The sequence below is a fragment of the Drosophila takahashii genome, chromosome 2R (assembly GCF_030179915.1).
Source record: "Drosophila takahashii strain IR98-3 E-12201 chromosome 2R, DtakHiC1v2, whole genome shotgun sequence".
Lineage (NCBI taxonomy): Eukaryota > Metazoa > Arthropoda > Insecta > Diptera > Drosophilidae > Drosophila > Drosophila takahashii.
The window spans coordinates 42,149,046-42,171,089 of record NC_091679.1 but is presented as its reverse complement, the minus strand read 5'-3'; the positions used below and the strand labels follow the sequence as shown (position 1 = coordinate 42,171,089).

At 40.4% G+C, this 22,044-nt stretch overlaps 1 protein-coding gene across 26 annotated transcripts in view; it reads right to left on the bottom strand.

Moving 5' to 3' along the window:
* The window catches only part of mbl (muscleblind), a 128,271-nt gene that overhangs the window by 51,465 nt on the left and 54,762 nt on the right, over positions 1-22,044 (bottom strand). The window contains exon 3 of one of the 26 annotated variants that reach the window (XM_070213436.1): positions 6,600-6,647. The exons of 24 other annotated variants lie outside the window; for them this stretch is intronic. In XM_070213436.1, the coding sequence (XP_070069537.1) occupies positions 6,600-6,647 (48 nt within the window). Of the gene's footprint in view, positions 1-6,503; positions 6,648-22,044 lie in introns of those variants that run through there. One more of the 26 variants, XM_070213435.1, reaches the window with a different exon arrangement.

Below are 22,044 nucleotides of genomic sequence, written 5' to 3'. Positions count from 1 at the left end.
TTTATAGTGTTTTTTGGAGCCAACTGTACCGCAATATTTTCGCTATTTTAAGCTGACAACGTTGCGTTGCAGCGGCCCTTCTGCTCTATGACTATTTTATTGTCATATTTATCTACAATCAAGCCGCACACAACCGTGCACTCCACTGCACTCCACTCTGGTGGCCAAAAACAAAGCTTTTCCTTTATTCCTTTTTTTTTGTATTTGGTACTTTGTCGAACCCAGGCTAAGAATGCGTTTTCCAACAGCCCGAGCGATATGTCAGGAAATTGGCTTTCCTTTTTTTTTGTTTTATCTAGCTTTCCCATTTTTCGGCCCCCCTTTGACATTTCACGCTTCGAGTGGAGAGAGACCTATTGTTTAGAGCTGACATATTGGAGAGAGATAGAGAGCCGTTGCGATAAGAGTGGCATATATACAATTTCTATGCCAAGCCCAGTTTCGTGGCCAAAAACTGTAAAAACCAGTCGAAACTCAATTAGAATTATGGCCCACCGATAAGGCGGCACAAAGTAAAGCAAATTAATGCCGAAATTCGCTGCCAATGAAAGTAACACCCACCGGCTGCCAATGTTTTTGGCCCACTGTTGGGCGCCAAAAAAAAGTTAACCCAACACATGTGACCCAGATAATCTTATTATGAACTCATTTTGGGGCGCCGTTTTTGGCACAGAAAACAGAAAACACCATCAAATTAGATTCAATGAGGGCGCTGCTTTTCCTCCTCCTCCCAGTTTGCCAATAAATTGTGGCAAATTATGCGGCCAAAAATTAAATTCGATTCTTATGTAAATCCCAGGCAACAGGAGGCTGCAGTTTAGGGCCACTCTACCTTTACTTTCCTTTCGAAATATCCAACCAATCCAGGTGCCAGACAACCAAACCCAAGCCGACAGCTGTGAACTGACCCTCTAATCTGCATAATTTGCACAGCAGAACTCGAGACGAAACGAAACGAAGGTGAGGAGAAGAAGAGGTCCCTGCGGCATTATAAATAGTCAAAGATATTTATTTGTAATGAGGACCAGGGGTTGCCAAGACTTTGGTCTCCGTGGGGTAGTTTACCCAACTTGGACTTTGAAACTCGCACTCGGACCTCGACTTTTTGTTCGATTAGAGAGCCACCGAGCCCAACATCTGCTCTATGGGCAAAGTTCTCTGCTCTAACGATGACCGAGAGGACCGACCACTGAGTTATGCCAACGATAGACCTTTTTCCCTCGCAAAAGTTGATTAAAAACTGCAGGCGGTGAGCAGTTGATTGCCCGACGGACGATGGACTTTGGACGGTTTATGGTCAATTATGCCAAGCTTTGAGCCCTGTTTTGTGGCTATGTGGAGAATGTCCGACCACAAATGATAGTTCAATCAATATAGCTGGTCTGAAAGGACCACCAATCCAACCAATTGAATTTATTGCGAAGGGCAAGACAATTTATTATTTAATAAGCATGATAAATGAATGGGAGCTCTTTTGCTTAGAACAGTGGGAAAAAGTGAATAATTTTGTGGTACATTTATTAAATCTTTAGGGAAACTTATCTCAAGAGGTTTATTAAAACTCCAACAGCACAAATTTCCCGTGAAAGCCCCAACACTTATATTTTCCGGGTAATCGATCCATTTATCGCTGAAGGCTCAAATATTTATCGATTCCGAAGAAAAACACATCATAAGTTTACCCTAATCCTCTTATCCATCCTGTTTATCCCAGCTCAACATATATCACAGTATTTTCCGCAATTTTCCTCCTCCCCGTTGGGTCACCTACCCCAATCCAAGGTCAAACTTTCCAGCCTTCCCTCCATTTTCACCCACACACAACCTTTTGTTGTTGGCTAGCCACAGGAGCTCAGTCATGTGTAAGTCAAATGAATTTGTCATGAGGTTTTCCCCACTGCTGTTATTGCTGCTGCTGCTTAGGAAACCGAAAAAGTGACAGCCCATCTAGGCGCGCACACAAACAAGTGCACTGCGGGAAAATGGTAGGAGATTACATTAAATATTTGGTTTAAAAATATTTTTCTTAAAATTTAAAATGTTCCCAGATTGAAGATACAAATAAATAATAGGAACAAAATATCCTTTCCTGCAAAACAGTAGAAATATTTTTTCTATCTATCTAAAACCATTGAAATATAAAGATTTTCCTTTAAGAGGATTTAGGATCTCTGAAATGTAGTTCTAAAAAGTTATAAAAAATAAATTATATTCATAATATTTTATTTCTATTTCTAACTTTTTGCCTAACACTATTTGTTTTCTCTGCACATATCTATGGGATATATAGAAAGCCACTTGGCAGTTGGGTTTGGCATTGCGGCATTTATAAATATAATGCCAATAAATACGCAGGGGAGCGGTGAAAATCTATCGATTGCCCACCTTGTCGATTCAAAAGAGTTTTCCAGCTTGTGTCACCGGCAGACCGCCCAAAGTTTGATTGGCAAAAGCCACTGCGGGGGGTGCTCAAACCCCCCTTAACCCCCTTTGTGTTTTGTGACTCAGACGACCGACGCCAGAGGGCGCTGCTGTATGTGAAAAGGAGGGCTGGCTGGCTAGGAAAAACCTGACAGGTGTTTGCCTCGGGCCTTTCGACTTCCGTCTGACATTTTTAAGTGCCCTAAAATACAATCCAAATGCGCTTAATTATGCACGCTCCGATGTCCGAAAATCTGCAGGAAGCAATTACGTGGGCGGTCTGAAATCGGATAGTGGTGCACTGGACTTTTCAAGAGGGTGGGATGACTCATTGGTGTTGATGACGTCAGCTTAGCAAAGCACAAGCCACCCCCTCCCCCAAGGGAAAATTGAAGTGTCTGGGGGGTAGAGACTGGGGGAAAACGGAAACCGAATCCGATTCCAAGTCCGAAGTCAAGCGCACAAATCAAAGCCAAGAATTTTTGCATTGTAGAAGGCTTCCTTTGGCAGAAGGCAACTCCAAACCGGAAGTGCTTTCTTATAAGCCTCTGGAGAACTGGATAACCGGAGAAAGAGAAAAACCAACGAAGGGTTGATGCTCTCTTTGAGTGATGGCTGTGTGAGTCAAAGAGCTCTTGAGTGGGAATTAAAAGAGCAATTGGGGGTTGCAAGAGTGATAAGGTGCCGGGCTTTGTTGATTTGATCCAATTAGCAAGTGAAATAGAAGAGAGACAACTCCAATTGAGGCTAAGGGAGGGAGTCAAAAAATAAGGAAGCAATAAAGGGATAATAGTTAAAAATCTTTATAATATATTTTTTATGATTTGTTAATTAATAGGTATTGAATTATTAATATAATATATAATATTTAATTATAAATACAGCTTATGATTAAACATTTCAACATTTTTAATTTAAAACACCTTTGTGTTTATTTATCAAAGACAAAAAATCTTAAAGACTCCTTCTACAATTCTCTTTTGTTTCCCAACAGCCAATCCCCAATTGCTAACATTTCTAAACTCGAAACCCTAACTAATTTTAAGGCAAACTTCTTCCTATTTAAGAACTTAAATGTCACCCGGCAATTGTGTGTGTGGGTAAAACTCCATTAGATCGAGCCCGCAATCTCATTAGAAGTCGCTACTTTTTGGCGCTTTTTCCGGTTCTATTACCCGTGGAAACCGCCGACACACGCACACATTGAAGTTTAATTAACAAGAACGAAAAAGTTTTGTGCAACAAATCCCAAGTTTATCTGCCCCACGATTGACAACATTCTCCTCGATGGGAATAAAGCCGGAGAAGGAGAACGGAGAAGGTGAGGGAAAACTTTTACATTATTAAACTGGAACTGTTTGGAAATGTTGACAGCAATTTGACAGGGCCAAAAGCCGGGCCCATCGACGAGCAGAAGCATTTACACGGCCATCCGCCCCAACCGAAATGAAACAATAATAACAATAATAGTAAAAAAGACACAAGCCGAAAGGAGAGCATACCATGATTGCCAGGACGACGACGAGGACGACTCCTTGTGTGTCCTGCAGCAAAATAAATAAATAAAATAAAAAGACAAAAAAAGGGTTTCGGGGGAATGTAAAACAAATTTGTTTATTGTTGACACTCGAATCGGGAAACGGGATAAGGATAAAGGACGATGACACCTCAACCTTTCACCGCCACGAGCTAAGACCTCTTCCTATTGTTTGGGCTTGGAAAAAAGGGTTCTTGTGAGATATTCTGTTTTGGGATACGACGAGGAACACCTTCTAACGGTGTCCGCTCCTCTTGATTTATGAGCCTGCTTCTTTTGTACATCATCATATCCTCTTAGCATGCTAATTGCGCGGCATTCTTCACTTACGGGACATGTCTTCATATAGAGGGGGTATCTATATATGTACGGGCACCCCAGCCAAGAACCCGAAACCCCGAAACCGAAGCCCAGTTACGTGTGGAACGTGCCGCATAATTCAGGTTTGCCTTTCACTCCGCCTTATTGAATTGCCGCTGCTTCGCATTTGGGACACTTTTGTCGAGTGCCGCCCAGTCTCCTCCTTGGCATTCATGCGGGTAATTTATGTAAATTTATTGTTCCTTTATCTGTTCTTTTTCAGGCATTTCTTTTTTTTTCTCTCTTTCTGCGAGTATTTCTCCGGCGCGTGTTTGCTGTCAAAATATTGGACAACCGGTGGGAAAAGTGAGCTTAATCAATTAATAATGAGAATGCAGATGTTTGGTTCAGCTCCTTCTGCTTGTATTTTTGGTTCGTGGCCAATGGAACGCAATGAATAAGAAATCGTTTTAACGCCGTTGAATTCTCCCGAGCCTGATTTTTAAGGATTCAATACAAGATATTGACAGGAATTATAAAAGCGAATCAATGTTTGTACATTATGGGATAAAACCCCGCACTTAGAGGAACATTTAAGGGAAATGTGGTATTCAAAAAGGGTGCAACACAACCAAATCAACGTTCAATGTAAGAAAATGACAGGAATTACAAAAGCGAATCAATGTTTGTACATTATGGGATAAAAACCTCCCCCAGAGGAACGTTTAAGGGAAATGTGGTATTTAAAAAGTATGCAACACCACCAAATCTTGCTTCCTCCACTGGTTACACCTTCCTTTTATGCTCACACCTTTGAAACCTCTTTGATATTTCATTTCCATGGCTCTCTCGACACATTTAACCCCCTGCAAATGCAATTCCCTTAGCTTTTATTGATCCCTTTTTCCGAAAAACTTAACCCTCTAACGTCTGCTTACCCCAAAACGAATTTGTATTTATTAATAATGCTTTTGGGGGTCTCCTGCTTCCATGTCGATTTCAACATTTGGTTTTATTGTTTCATGCGAAAGACATTTGCAAAAGCATCGCATCAACAACCCTCGCCGAACTAAACCGAACAAACTCAATTACGTAATAAAAATTTATGAACGCCCCCTTCTTCTTACCGACCCGAAAAGGACATTAAAATTGTTGTTTGCTCTTTATTCCGTTTTGCCCTCCTTGGTGCCGAATGCTATTGATTTTGCTGTCCCGTCTACTCGGTTTAAGCCCGAGTATTGATGGACAGCAATGGAAGCGAGCGAGTAGATCAGGCCAAATCCCATATCATTAATACTTGTAAGAGGAAAAACCAGCATTGACCCTCATTTCGGGGGGTCAGTGTGTAATTCATCTCAATAAAATGCGAGAAATCCACACAGCAAAAAAACTATAAAATGTCGCCAGGAAGTGCATAAACAACTAAGCGAAATGGAATGGAAAGGGCGAAGAGTTCGTGGCGAACGCGTGTCCCATTTCGGAATTTATTAAGGATTCATATCCTGGGGTGGAATCTTTGGACAGAGGTAAGGACAGAGAGCAAATGGTCACTCAACGCCAGCTGCTAATTGTGATCTGTGTGTGTTGTGTGTTTGCCGAACGTGTGAACGACTTTCGTTTGACCTTCGGTCACCGAACTTGTTATCAACGCCAAAAATCAAACAAGCCCACTGCGAAAATTCCCAAAAATCCAAACAAGTTCCTTCGGCTTCATGGGAAAATAATAATGGAAAAGATGGACAACCCTTGAGATACTGGACAATATATTTATAAGCACATTATAATGCATTGTGTTGTCGAGTTCCCTCTATGAAAAGCGAGTGTCCTTTGTCACATGCACAGCTCAGCATCAGCATATTAATGATTTCTATTCCTGCCCATCAGCATTCCATTCCTCCCTTCTCAAGGAGTTTAGTTTTCCCTCAAAAATAAAAGGTCTCGGGATCTGGGAAAGTTAGGGAAAGGCAAGGCAGTTCAGTTCACAACCCTTTCGGCACATAAATTAATTTTCTTGTTCGTTGAATCTCGGCTTTTCTTGCGGAAAGGTCCGTTAATGATGATCAGCATAAATAGTTGGCTGGTCAGAGGTTCCACAATCCACTGCTGCTGCTCATGATTTGGGGAATTTTTATTATGTATGCAAATGATTATGCGAAATTCCGGTTAACCGACAAACAAAACATTTTACGACCATGTGATGTTATGTGTGTGTGCTGCTGACACACAAAGGTTCCTGAAATGTTTTCCCCATAATTGAAAATTACGAAATGTTTGCTTGACTTGCAGCCCCCCACACTTTTCGGGTTTCGAGTGTCTCAAATAAATTTATTAAATTACTCACAAAGGCCGAAAGTTTGGGATAGAGTTCGCTGTGTAATGTGTAATTTACCTGGAAATAGAAGAAGGTACAAATTGTTGGGGTTAGCTTGGGGTTTCTTGTAAAATACCAATTAAGACTAGAATTTAATTGCTAATTGTCATGGGTTGGGTGGAACTATTCGGTATTCAATGTTAAGTGGTAAGGTCTGTTTGCACGGTTCAAATTCCCCATTTACACATGGAGATTGTTTGATTTAGCCCAGCATTTCCGCTTCTTTTGCCCTCGACACTTGTCATCATCGCACAGCCAATTGCACTTAGTCGCACCAGCAGCAGCACTTTAAATTAAGTCAAATGCCAAACAATGACGAGCGCCTAAAAGTCCGCAAACAAAGAGTGAATACGCACACACACTCGACTGCTCGACTGTTCACGGTCCATTAAATTTAGCTGTGGCCACTAGAATTGGATGGCGAGTAGAATGGAACTCGAGTCTCGAATCTCGAGCTAAGGACATCCGCCAGATACAAGATACATTTCGACTCACGCTTCTGCTTCAAGGTCATTAAACAAAATGCTTGGCCCAATCCCAATGGGGTGGGGGTTGCTCTGGTGTTTTGGAGGATTGGGCAATTTTTAGCACTTTTCGCTGGCTAAATCCAAGCAAACCGCAAAAAGTCACGTAGCCCGAGATTCTTTCTGGGGTTCGAGGATGCGACGAGCTGCCTAACAAGTCAACACAGAAACGCTCAAGTGCGAAAAAATGAAAATGAAGCGATGTAGTCCGGTGAATGGGGGGTAAAAGTAAAGTGAGGGAAAGAGAAAATGCACAGGGGAAAAATAGCAATATTGGAGGGATACTGTCATCTTAACCATTGTTGAGGGATTTTTTCCACTTTACAAATACATTAGGTAGTTACATTTTGTTTGAAAATGAAGGTATTGTAAATAGAAACGAAAGAAACTATGGTAAAAGATCGTGTCGCTCACAAGAAACATTTTGCTGGTACTCTATTAAATTTATTGCGAATTTTTGGATAAAAATTATAATTATTCAAGAATTTCGGAAGATTTGAGAACTCATTCTGACTTTGATATTTATAGTTTCTATTTATATTTCAATTTTTATGGAGAACCATGAGACATATCCTCTAATTAGGGACTTTTTTCCTCTGTGCACCAAAGCGACTTAAGTGAAACCCTTAAAGTGCGACGGCGACGCTTTAAGTGCCGCACATGTATGCCACTGGTGGTGTCGAACCCCCTACAATCCCCTTGTAGGTTTCTCCGTTTCTCAGTTTCTCTGCCACGAGGGTAACTAACGGTGTCCCATATGGTAGGGGTACCTCCTATCCTACAAAAAGAGGGTGAGAGCAATGAAATCTTAATGCCTTAATGGGCCACACAATCTAATTTACTTTTGTTTGCTCGCTCGCTCTACAAGGATAGCCCCCTCTCTTTTGCTCTTTGTATGCCCGTCTCTTTCAGTTACTGCTGTTTTGGCTTCTCTTTCCCCTACTATGCTGTATTTTACTATAAATGATTTTTTTCGCTTTTGGGGTTTTCTGCCATTGCTAATGCCGTTAGCTTTGCTTTACTTTTGTTCTGCTTCTCCTCCTTCCTACTTTTCTCCTTCTCCTCCTTCTACTTATTGTTGTTGTTCTAGTTGTGCTTCGTAATCCTATTAACAATGGCGATGTTGTCGTCATCACTGCGTAAATATGTGTATATATATCCGAAAAACATACGTAGACAACAATGTAAATACAGAGGTATATAAATATATATTTATGCGACGCCATTTTTCATATGTTCTCCTGTTGCGGCACGTTTTACCGTTGTTTTTATTCCATATTGATTTTAAGGGGGCTGCTTTTCTAGGGTCTTAGGCTCTCACAATGGGCTAATTAGATTTAAAGTCCATTGAACCAACAGGGAAATGGCTTCGGCTTAGAAATTCTTGAGAATGGTTTGTTTTCAAATCGATGATTACATTATTTGGATTGGGGGTAGGGGTTTTACCAGAAGCCATACTCGAAGGAAATATTAAAGATGGAGTTTGAGGTACGGGAAGTATTTATTAAGGTATGCTTTAAAGGTAATTTATGATATTTCTAGCATATATTACTCTTTAAACGCGGTTACGTTTTTAAAAAAACTTAAAATCCTTCTTACAAATTTTGATAAAATATTTTAAATTGATATGATATATTTTGCTAAGTTTTAATAGGTTCAAAATCTTAATTAATCTTTAAAAATTGGAATGTTGTATGAATCTTTTGGAAAGCCTTATAAGGCCGCAGATTTTAATGTAAAAGTCCATCAATTGATTCGTGCCGGTTGCCTAAAATAGCTGCATTTTCCTCAGGAACTCAAAAAAATCCTTTTTATCAATCTATCCTGCCGCGGTAAGCTCCCCACGATATCTACATCTCCTGTCCGATGATATCCCCATTGACTCACGCCTGGGAAAAGCCGGGAACAGAGCAGAGTTCTCTTAGGCCAAATGCGACGCCGGCTACGTCTGCTCCTGTGCATTATACTAAAAATTTCCTACAACATTCTTGTAGAGCACAAAGACAGCTTAATCCCAGCTCACTATAAATCAAACGCACACACACTCGCAGGAAGACGCAGTAAGCTCCCAGGCGCATATCAAGTTGAGTTTTAAATATTGTAACATTTTTTTGCTATTTTTTTTCGAATTTTTTTTGTGGCTCTGTGGACTGCTGCTGCTGTGCGAAGCTAAAAATTCCCTCAAGCTTAACAAGTTTAAGTTGGTTGCACAGAGCTCCCCCTGCTCAAAAAAAAAGAGCAAGGAAACCGAGCCAGAAAGCGAGGGAAAAGCAGAGCAGAGAGTTAGACGCACTTTAGTTTCTATGCAAAATAGTTTTAAATTACACACCAAGAGAAATTCTAATTTAATTTGAATTCCCACCAGACGCCATATCAAATGGCTACAGATGGATACAGAGTACAGAGTAGAGGGTGGAGAGGCGGCATCCTGTTTATAGAGCCCGAGGAGGCGTCGTCTCAAGTTGCTTTGGCATTTATTTATATTTCATGCAAATTAACTGCAGCAATAAATTGACAGTGCACACTTTTAGCCAAGTCCTGACAGATGCAATACAGGTGTGGAAAGTGTGGAGCGGGGGGAAAACCCTTTTTCAGCTGAGTTTTGACAGGCGGGCGACATTTTCTGCTTGCTTACCGCTTCAACTTTTGCCCGAATAACCAGGAGACAGAGCGCGGAGATAACTTTCCTTCCTCACAGCCTTGAGTTTTTCCACCCACCACCCACTTAATTTTCCTCCAACTGCAACATCTCAAAATCTGCGACAGCCGCGAGTTAGCCGAAAAACCGAGACACACAGACTTTTCACCATTTTTGCGCATCATCTTATTTTTGGCCATGATATGTGTACTGGAATTTGGGCAAAAAGTTTCTTTGAAATTTGAAATTAAATTAAAACTGCGAGCATAACTCGGAAGGGTTGAGTTGCAGGAGGACTAGGCAAAAGTTGAATGAAATTAGATAGGTAGGTTTAATGATGTTAGTTTCGGGGAAAGTGTATTCCGAAATGTTGTGTGTGCAGCAATTAATTATAATTTAATAAAGCAACTCAAGCAGTTTAAGTATTTTATACACCTTACTTATTTTGTGATAATTTAATTTTAATTGAGTGAATATATTGAGGCTCTTGTGTCGGTAACTGATTGATTACTTATTATTGCTTCTCAATTCTTTGCCAAATTGACTTTCCCATCGAGAAAACCCACTTAATTGGCCGCCGGTGTGCACTTTTTTTTCGTATTTGCCCACATCATTCAGATATATACCCTGTATATACACATATGTATATGTTGCACATGTGTAAGCTGCTTGCGTATTTTTGCCATACAGCATAATGATGCGACTTTTGCACTCAAGTTGCCGCACTTTGCATGCCGAAGACATCGCAAATTTGTCGCGACTGTGAATCGCATCCTCGAGATACTTTACTCTCCCCTCTCTCTCGCTCCCCTCCCCTGTTGCCATCCCTTTCGCTTGCCTCCCCACCACTGTTGCCGTCCCTTTCGCCGTGATGCTGCCAGTGATGCTGCATTCCTTCTGCCTTGACACGCTTGACAAATTCGCATGCAATTATTTATAGAGAAGTGCCAGCCAGCGGAGACGAAGACAACTTGAGTTGACTCGACTTGACTCGCCTGTCCCCATGAATGAATGAATGAGTGCGAATGAGTGTACGGGGTGTGAATGGGAGTGGGGTTGGAGGCGGCGGCGGTCTGACGTCAGTCGCTCCACTTTTTGGGCAATTTAATTATGCAATTTCGCTCGGGAAAAATTTTGAGGCTTGCGGCGGTGGCTGCTCATAATTTTCTGTTTCGATTTATGTGCCAAGTGTCATTTGCTGTCAGTGCAAATAGCAAAAATGCCAAAACTGCAGGGCTATCTCTTTGTGCCTCCCTCTCTTTCTGTTCTTCTATTGCCATCTCTCTTTCCTTTGACCATAATAAATATTTATGCTAAATTTATTTGCGTTTGCTTTTAGCTTTTGACATTTTTGGCAAACATTTCAGGCGCTTGTTCGCAATTAGTGTCAGGCCGAGAGACGAAAAGAGACAGCGACAGTTGAGCGCGAGCGAGATGGCTGGACTCCTCACTAACCGCTGGTTAATTAAAAAACTTTCAGGCATTTGTTTAATTTTCATAATTTACAATGCGGCTACTGCGTAAAACGCAGGACAAGGAGGAGAGATTAAAATGAGAGGAAAAAAAAAATGGGAAAATGGAAAATGGTGTATCCAGTTGAGCGAAAAGTTCCCTGTTTTATCTCTCTATCTTCCTGGCTCTTGGCTAATTAAACGACGCAACAAGTTAATTAGCAGGGACAAAGGCATGACTTTGGTCAGTGCATAAAAAAGCGAGTCAAAGCCCGCAGAGCTCATCATTTCAATAATACAACTTTTCCGTTCTTCTTTTTTTTAATAATAATACTCCAGTAGCCCGAGTTATAAAAGTTATTAAAACGGCTTTTGTGCGGAAGAATGAAGTTGCATACTGGCTAAGGGGAAAATTGAAGCAGCGGCTGCAGTTGGTAATATGCCAATGATTAGTTGGCAGGCGGAAAAGTGGGCCATAACCTTTTGGTTAACTTTTTTTCTACCTTTTTTAGCCAGACAGTTTGCCTTGTTTAGCGCAGCTTAGCCATCTTCATTAGCCGGAGAGACACAATCAACAAAATGCACAGAGTCTCTTTTTTCCCCCCGCTTTAGACCAACTAACCGTGAAGACTCATATGGCGGTGGTACCAATCCAACCCCCACCCAACCTCACCCCTTTTGCATTTCCATTTGCCTTATCCTGCAACTGCATTCGCTGACAATTTTCACTCAAAAGAGGAGGGGGAAAAAGCGAAAAAAGACGGGGATAACACAAAGGACGAAATATAGAAAGTCTAAACCCCTTTTGGACGGTTTCGTAATTAACTAAAATGCCAAGTGTAGGTCAACCCCGGGTTGGCAACTACAGTGGTAGTTAGGGGGGTTACATAAATAGCTAAATGCCAGACAGACATTCAGAGGATTTCGTTTTAAGCGCTCTTTAGTTTGCCTTTGTATCCAGCGCTTTTTTGGGCGAGATTTTATTTTAATTTAATTTCGCCTATAACGAATTCAAGTAGCTGAACCCTGTTGGTCAGTGTAATGCATTTACTTGCACTCTACAACATCGCATTACACTAAACGTGAGTGCGGAAAATGGAAAAGGAAAACAAAAAAAAAGTGGAGATTGGAGAGAAACTTTCGACGTGTGTCCACCATCGCTTAACCCCCGGGCTTATTACGTTTTTCAATTAGCAAAATTAAACTCAAAGGGAGTCGAGACTGGGAGACTGGCCAAAAGCTCTCACTGAGATAGGACAGCCGAATTGTGGGCGGCGGTGGGCCATAAAAAAGAATCTATATGTGCCCGTTTGTAAATGTAGCGGCAAGACTGGAAGCAAATCAACAGCAGAATCAACAAAACAAATTGCGAAGAGGCAATACGTGCAAGTGGCATGCAGCAATGGGGCAACATATGTTGTGGAGGGCCCTACATTCGAGGCCCCAATCGATATCGGATATTTGTAGGGGAAAAGCAGGCGGAATTGTAGTCGCAAATGTAGTCTTACATACTGTCATTTTACTTGAAGACAAAGTTAAAAGAACGGTGCATAGTGAAAATAAATAAGAAAATAAAAGTAATACAAAAATATTTAAATCAAGCTAGAAAATATTAAATAGAATGTTAGCTAAATATAATTTTAAATGGAAATCAAAGTATGACAACTTTAAATTTACTATAAATTTATAATAATTTAAAAAAATTAAACAATTTCATATTTTAAAACATAATAAAATCAGCAATAGATAAAAACTATTTAAATTGTATTAAGAACTTATTTATATATCAGTGCATCAAACACTTAAAGACTGCCCTTTAAGCTCTGGAATTTCCTTTTCCCTTCCTTTTCCGCAACACAACCCTTATTCCATTCATAATTTCACGTTACGTTACCCCTTTGATTTTTTCACAGCCACCATTTAGGAAATGAAATTCATCCAACTACTCCAAAGGCCCCCACAAATTTGATTCCGAATTATGAGAATACCCCGAGGGCAGTGACTACGATATTTGCACTTGCTTTTTTATTAATTTGCTCAACACTGCCGAAGGAGTTATCCACCGAACTATTTGCTATGCTATGCTATTTCTGTCTGGACTCCTAGACAAGAACCCAAACAAAACGGGGGAGAAAACAAAAAGAGAAACCACCAAAACCTCGACGAAACCGAAACCCAAACTCGGCTTTCGTATCCCAACTCAACTGAAATCCTAAACGACTGCAAAATATAATTTTTTCGGGGTTTTTTCCACACTTTTTTCCCCGTTTTTATTCCTTTTTTTTTGTATACATTTTCACCCTTTTCCCCTTTTGGAGTACCAGTGGGTGGGCCAACTCTCAGTTTTCAAGTTTTGTGGCAGTTTTGCGTGTTTGCTTATAATTTTGTTTGAGTTGCAGTGCCACGCCTGCCGTCCACTTGGTTTTTTGAAAATTAAAAAAAAAATACAAAATAGAGAGAAACAGAGAGACCAAAATAAGTTGGAGGGCACAAAGCAAATTCGTAATTACTTTTTCATGCTGCAATTAAAAATGGCGTAAATAGCTCGAGGCGCCAAATAGAAACGAGAGTGAGATAAACCTTTTACGCACCAAATTGCAGTTTCTATTTTCTGTTGTGACCAAAAAGCTTTAATTGTTTCGCTCTGATTTATAAATGAATTATGCGACGACGACTCCTTCGCAACCGAAACTATTGATTTTTGTATTAATCTATGGCAACCGCGAGCTATAAAATTCACTTTTAATGATGGGGAGAAAGAAACTTGTTGTTGCTGCCGTCGTCATTAGTGCAAATTACAAGCAATTAAACATGGCCAACACAAACGCTATCACATGCCAAATGAGGGTAAATCCAAGGGAAAAACCAAAGGACCAATATAGGAAAAAAAAGGAAAAAGAGATGGGCAGCGGATGCATTAAATTAATTGAAAGCATTACACGTAAACAATTTATAAAGCGCGTAATTTGCCATTCACATTCCGAGTTTCCCTTTTTTTCAATCAATTTGCAATTACTTAAAGTTGAACGCAAACGCTCTAAACACGAAATTCTCATAAAAATTTACAAGAAGTGGGAGTGAAGCAGCAGAAACGTGCATGTTGCAATAAATAATTTAGCAGGGGGATGGAAGGGGGGGGGGGAGGGTGAAAAACAGGATACGAGGGAAGGGATATAAGGATATGAAGGAGGTCAGTGGCCAATGTTCTCTATGCTCTATGCACATGTCTTCGATTCCCCGAGGAAATCAGCATAATACGAAATAGAGCAAGAGAAAAGAGCCAACAAAGATGAAGGCTAAATCACTCGGATAGTAAGAGGTTTTCAGGACTTGGCCATAGTTTCAAATTGAAGCTTTAGATTTTCCTATAATTATCCCATAATTCAGGTATATAACCGAAAATAGAATTTATAAGTACTCTATAAATCATTTTTATTGACCAATTAAATTATTATTAAATTGCATTTAAATAGGACTAAGGATTATCTCACTTTAATTACGCCAAAAATATACTTGAACACTTTTTGGCATACTTAAAAGCGTTAATTGAGGCTTGAATTGATGAGATATCTCTGGGCATTCTTTATCAACGCCTGACCAAAGTTTCGGTTAATTCTTCTAGCACTAATTCCACGAAAAAAACACAAAGAACGAATTAACCGAGGGGGAAAAATACAAGAATTTCACTTTGTTGCGGCGCCTTTTGAGTTTCGGTGCGGCCTACAACAAGGATAAACATCTGGAAAGGCAAGGCGCTTTTTGCCATGTAAATGCCAGGGAAATAAGGCCCAAAAGCCCACCCACACCCCCTGAAACCACCGACCCTTTTATGTCTGTGTAGCTGTATCTGTATCTGTGTCTGTGTGTTCTTTGCCTTTTACCTTTTTGCGCATTTTAGTTGGTTGCCTTTGTTTTGCTCGGCATTCAGCTTGTGCTTTTTGTTTTGGCCACTCTTTGCCATGGCAACACGCGTTAAGTAACACACACAAAACCGTTAAGTGGATTTGCCTGTGTGTGTGTGTGTAGTATCTAAGCCACCAGCAGCAGCAACCCCCTTTCAATCCTCAAAGAATGCAGGGTAATTATATAATTTTATTTATAGCAGATAAGTGCGGTGAAAATGCAATTAACAGGAGCGGCGTGAATAAATCAACGACAAGGGAGGAAAATCTTGAAAGGTTACGAGACTAGCAAAGGGCGGAAAAATACTAGATGAAAGTTAGATAACTAATTTTTTAAATATAAATATTTAATGATTTAAATATGTAATTTTAATAATCAAAGCTGATAATATGGGATTGGATTACCAAAAAAACACTATTACACTTTCTGGCCTTTAAAATACTTTTAAAATAATAATATTTGTTTGTAAATATAAAATATTTTCTCGTTTCCGAGCTTTAAGACTCTTGCCATATGTTAAATAAACTCCCTCAGTCGCTTTTCCATTCATTTGTTTGCAGTTTTCTTCCTTTTTTGGTTGCATTCTTTGCAAAAATAAATGTATAAATTTATTAAACTATAATTCAGTTTGGTAGAGCGGACCGAAAGCACTTTGACTCACACCTCTTGTTCGCTGGCTCGTGAAAGGCAACAAAGAAATGGCCAAGGGAACCACAACAAAAGCAAGGTGGAGAAACAAAAAATACAGGACCAACAAACAAATGGGGGCGAAGAATAAAACAGAAAAAAAAATAAAACAGAAAAAAAGGACAATGCAGACATTGGGCGACAGAAGGACAACGACGCCACACGTATATAAACAAGTTTGCATTACGCCGTGGCAAAGTACGAGTAATAATAAAAACAGAGCAAACAGAATGCAGGGGCGGGGGCTCAAGGGGGTCGTTCCTCAGGGTGGTGGGCGGCGGTTCAGGGGGAGTGGCAGGCAAATACTCCGTTAGTTCGCGTGCCAGGCGAAGCAACTACACTGGGTAAAAAGTTTTGTTTGCATGTCTGCGGTACATTTCCGCGACAGGCACCGGCAGGTTACCTGCCCCCTTCTACGCCCCTCTCCACCCGCCTCACATACCATATAACCCCCGATTATATAGTGTGGCATGTGCCCTGACAGCCAAACAACTATGGCGAAACAGCCATAAAAAAATAGAAACAGAGAAAACGCTGAAACACGGCGCTAAAAATGCAGCAAATTATAGGTTAGCTTGCCAAAATGAAATTGTATAAATGGATACCTTTCACATAAATAACCCCGTGGGTGACGAACAGCTGATGTTCCTTACAAGGGAAAACTATATTACTAATATTACAATTCAAACCAATTTATTTAAAGAAAACTCTATCAAAAACCCCAAAAAGGTTAAAGGCTTTTAACTAAACCAACTTGTTTAAACCTTAAGTTCAGCCTTCATTTATTATTTGCCCGCAATAAAACAAGTTTAAATAAACAACGACCCTAAAGCTCTTTGTTCCGAATCAAAATCGAATGGATTTCTCAGTCTCTCTCTTTCGCTCCCTCACCTATCGATTACTAGTAATCGTTAAGCCAATCAATGTGCCCATTGAGAATCATTCACTAATCTAATCAAGCAGCAGACCCCAAAACAGCAACAAAAGGCAACTTTGTTTGCGTCGACTTCAACACTTTTGACCCCCTTTCACCCCCCAACCTACGACCATGTACTTTCACCAGTTCTAGGAAACATTTGACCCGAGAGCAAGGACCACAACAGAACAAAGCGAAAAATTTCGTATGCGAACGACTTTGGCCTGGACTCTAGAGAACCACCCACTCCACCCCTTCAATTCCACCCTAAAAAAGAATAAAAAAAACAGCGACTGACTGGCGCCATAATGTCGCCGCCTGCCTTTTCTCACTGTGTATATGAGTGTGCGAATGAGTATCCTTTTCCAACTCCTCTGTTTTGTGTACCTAAGCCAACGCGCTTTTTATTGTGTATTCTCGCAGTTAGTTGTATATGTTAAAGCAATTGTATCTCATGGATGTGCATATATTTGTATCTAAATGTGCGCACTCACGGCTTTTTCTCTTCCCTTTTTGGGTAAATAACAGTGTTAAGTGTTGTTTTTTCCTTTATATTTTACTAGCTGTTAATGGGGAAAAGTGGGAAACTTAAATTGTATTTTTTCCTATTTTGTAGCTATACCAAAAGGCATAATTTCCAGCATAAAATAAAACAAATTCTTTGTTTTCGACAAGATTTACAGCCTAAATCTCGAGGCGAAATCAAAAGGCTTTCGCTTGCCAAAATAATCAGGCGGAGAAAACATTTGAGATTTCAATGAAGGCGACCCAGAAAAAAAAGAAAATGATTTATTTGGCATGTCGATAAGCGGTCCAAAAAGAAACTTGAAACGCACATTTCCCATCTCCACTTTGCCTGCTCACTTTTTTTTTTGGGGGGCATAAAATTGTGTACAATAGATTGAACATATCCGGGCCCCCGAAAAACATGTGTAGAAGTTTAATTTAATAAGTTTCCAGGACATGGGGGTTGTATGTTAAACATGAAGGGATACTCCGAAAAAAAAGAAACTGAAAAAATAACACAAAAGAATGGCTGAAGGAGAGTAAAATATCCACAAGTTTTTCGGCCTGACTTTTACTCAAGCTGATGGTTTCACATGTTTTGCTAATTTTGTTTGTTGTAAAGTTGATCCTTGGGATTCGGGGGTTTTTGGGCTTCCGGGGAGGAAAGGTCACATAAATCATGCGTAAAGTTAACACAAAACTTTGCCTCGATTCGCATATGTTGCATAATTTTTGAGGCGAAAGAAATGCTCATTTTTCGTTAACCCAAAAAGAAATTTAAAACCTCCTCTCAGGGCAGTGAAATTTTAGACAAATTTAATTGGATTAGTTAACCAGAAACCGCAAGGACGACGACCACATCATTAATAAACGTACTAAAGTTTGTTGGCCAAATAGAGAGAAGAGAGAAACACTTCCGGGACAGAACTTCCTGCGATTCCTTGGGTTTCGATTTATCCACTCGCTAATTGCCAGGACCTTCTATTGTCTGGGCACAAACAAAGGACTCTCGAGCAATTTATTTCTTTAAAACTTGCTTTGTTATCCTTTTTATTCTTTTGGGCTGTCTCGAAAAAAGCGAAAGTGTTGATTTGTGCGTAACTCGAAGCGAAGCAGGTGCATCCTGTCAGCGGAGAAACTGAGATACGGAGAAATCCCTCTTGAGGACCTTGAGAACATTGCGTGAGCGAGGCGAAATCAAATCAAAGCTATGCAAAGAAGTTCCGCCAAGGATTCGGATTCGCATTCGTCCTTGGTCCTCGAGGCTTTTGTTACCGAAAGACTTTATTGCGTGGGAAAAGTTTCGCTGATCCCTGCGAGTTGAGCAGGTAGAAAAAGGTATAAATAGCAGACAATTCATAATGGAATTGAACTTGAGGTAGGAACAAAAGGGTATTTAGCATTTCTAAGAGCATTTCCTGCTGAGCGAAAGAGAAAGTGTGTTTTCGAGACTTTCTTTGTTTGAGAGTGACTTGAATGAAAGCTAAGTTTAATGATACAAATATTTCAAAAGTGTATTTAAAGTAATGATGATTAAAGACTCAAATATTTTTTTAATATTCAATTTACTTGAATTTTCTAATTTAATATTATAATAATAAGGATTTAACAAAAATATTCCATTTATTTTTGCTCAAAAAACTTATTAAATTTAATTTTGAAATATTTTTATTACTCAACTATTTATTCAAAATCCTTTCTCAATGAAGAGAAGTGTATAAGCGATTTGCCGATTTACGCATATCCCTCAGCGACACTCCATATATATTTGCAATGGCTTTTACCCACACTCTGGTCTTTATATATATATATATATGATATCCATTCCTAACCCAATCATCCTGTTCCATATTGAAACCAACGCTCGATGTTCGAGTAGAGCCGCACGAAAAGCACTTGTGCCCGCAGGCAACGCAGATGTTGCGTCAATTTCATGGCATTTCACCTCCTGTGTTCCTCCCGTTCGTCCCGCAGCATCCCACTTAGGGCATTTTCCGCCCAACCACCCACCTATCCACCCACTTTGCCACCCAGAGGCCCATGAAGTGAGCGCGCGGATCCGGCAATGAAATTACAACTTGTCAACTCAATCAAGCGCGCTTTATGCAGCAATTTCCGTCACTTGTGTGAGTTCCCACACAAACAGACCCCAAAAGGGGGGCGGGGGGTTCTGAGCCCCCCACATCAGACGCACATAATCAGCCAATATTAAATCCGCCAAGCCCGACAAAGCTTTGAGCTAATAATCCTTTTTTGATTTCCAACCAAAAAGAATTAGCAAAGAGTTTTTCAGCCTCTTACTTATGATGTAAGCCGTAGATTACCTCAGCGCCTGAAAATGTTATGCAGCGCCAGAATTTCCTTATTCCTTATTTCTTACTTCCTTGCTTATTTTTTTTCGTTTTGGTGCTCTCTTGAAGGATTTTAATTTCGTGCTGCGGCATATTTCCTGGTTGGCAGCGACGGCGGTGAAGCCATTCGGTTTAGCAAGGACATCCGCCGGCGTTTCCGGCAACAGTTGCCACCAGCAGCAGCAGCAGCTGCCAATGTCCTGGCCAAGGATTCGCCCCGGGCTTTCAACTCCTAAGATGCCGCAAAATTTGCACAAGTTTAAGCAAGATTTTAGGGCAGACTTTGGGGCAAGCTTTTCGGGGATTCCGATTCCGAGTTTCCGGTGGCAGAAAATTAAATTAGAGTTTAAATTTTCATAGCTGGTGTTGTGATTTTAAAGTATTTAGAAAATAAATAAATTACAATTTCTGTAATAACTTATATTTAGGACTTTTAGCTCGTCTTTTCCTATTTTTTTGTTTCTTATTTAAGTTTGTGATTCGGCTTGTTTTCCGCCTGATATCTCCCCTAATTGGAACTGTTATCAATTAGCAATTAGTCGGCGAATCCGAATCTCCGGCGCTGGCATTGCAGGATGTTTGCTTTGGCCAGCATTTAATTGCACGCATCGATTGCAACTCAGTGGCAACTCCCCTTTTTTCTACTTTTCCCCGAAGCCAGGCTAAGCCATCTAATGAACTCGCCACTGTGCCCCTTTTTCTGCCCATTTGATCCTTCTCTAATTGCAAAAATCAACGGGGAAAATGAACCCATTCCCTGGGCTTTTTTGTTGGGCGCCAAGCGCTTTGATTTATTCCGCACATGTGCGTGCCTCAGCCACCCAACCACCCACAAATCACCCAACCAGCCACCACCCACTATTCCCCACGGATGGCATTACAAAGCTGTATTTAGTTAATTACTCTAGAAGAACAACAAAAAGGAAGCGAATTGAAAGGCGATTGAGATGCGGGCGACTTTTGAAATTTTATGTCTCCGACCGTAAAGGAAAAGCAACAACTCCCCGGCGTAACATTTGGCAGAGGAAACGGAAACTCACGGAAAACTCACGATTTGGGGTGGCTCTTTCGCTATCTGTCTCTCTCTTTATCTCCCGCTCTATTTACGACTAAATTAAATGTGCATTAAATAACGGTTAACAACTGACAAAGCCAAAAGCAAAAATAATGGCGAATGGCAAAAGTTGCTACAATGAGCCAAAGGAAGGGAAAAAAGAAAAGGGGAAGCAAATCAGAGGTAGGGGAATTGGTCAAGCACTGTAATTTGCGATTTTATGTGACACTTTTCCGGAGGGAAAGAGGAAAAGCGGAAATGGTAAAACAGGGGAGAAAATAAGGCAATGAACATGGAAATAAATAAGTGTCTAAAATTCACTAAAATGTAGTAATATTACTATGTAATTCCTCTTTAAAAATCAATTCAAATCGTATTTCAAAAGGAAATATATAACAAATTTAACCAAATACATTATTAGAATTATTTGTATCGATTTTTATTTTTATTAGATTTTTGTAATTATATTTAGCCACACAAAGAAGAATCGTCGTGTGCCCAATGCAAGATGGGCGTGTGACCGTAGGTAGGAAAACCAATCCCCACAGCAATTCTCATTTCCTGTCCCACTGTTCCAATTGATTTTTAATTTAAATTTGGTGCGTTTTATTGTCCCACCCAACAACTCCAGCCCCCCACTGAGATGTAAACTGAAATGTCGTCACGTTGATTTGATTTTATTGCGCCCTGTTGGGCAGAACTTAATAGTACTGGACTTCTGTGGGCGGGGAGATGGATGGGATGGATCGCCCAGTTTTACGACCCCCAGAATCAGGGACTTGTGCATAATTTATGCGCCTTCTCACTGCGAAGCGAAATAAAATAAAATGGAAAGGAAGCGAGCGTATAAGTCAAATTTAGAGCCCACTTAGTAGACCAATAAATACCTGAAATACCTAGCGAAAAGCTAACCTTAGACCCCGAACTCACGAACTCGGGACCCTCGGTGTAATTTTATGACCAGGCCGCAAAATTTCCGTTCTCCCCAATCTCCATCTCACTCTTATTAAATTTCTGGAGGAGCTGGAGGGAAAATAAAATAAAATAAGGAAGGAATTTCTGAATATGTTGCAGCTTTCTCTGACTCTTCATAAAAATTTGCTTTATGTGCTACACACACATTCAAGAGGTGAAGGCGGTTTTTCGGGGGGCTGCAGTTGGTCCAAAGGGCGTGGACAAGCCGAAACAAGAGCAGCAGAAAAACAACAATAACCCAAAATGCCAACAAGTATGATAACCGCAACAACAACGAAAGTGGGTGGTGCATATACAAGATACAATCTGCAGACAAGCGACCAGGCGACAACAAAAGCTGAAGAGCGGAGGAAAAAAGTGTATATCTATATGTGTATAAAACGGAAGACAGGAAGATGTTGTGGCACAT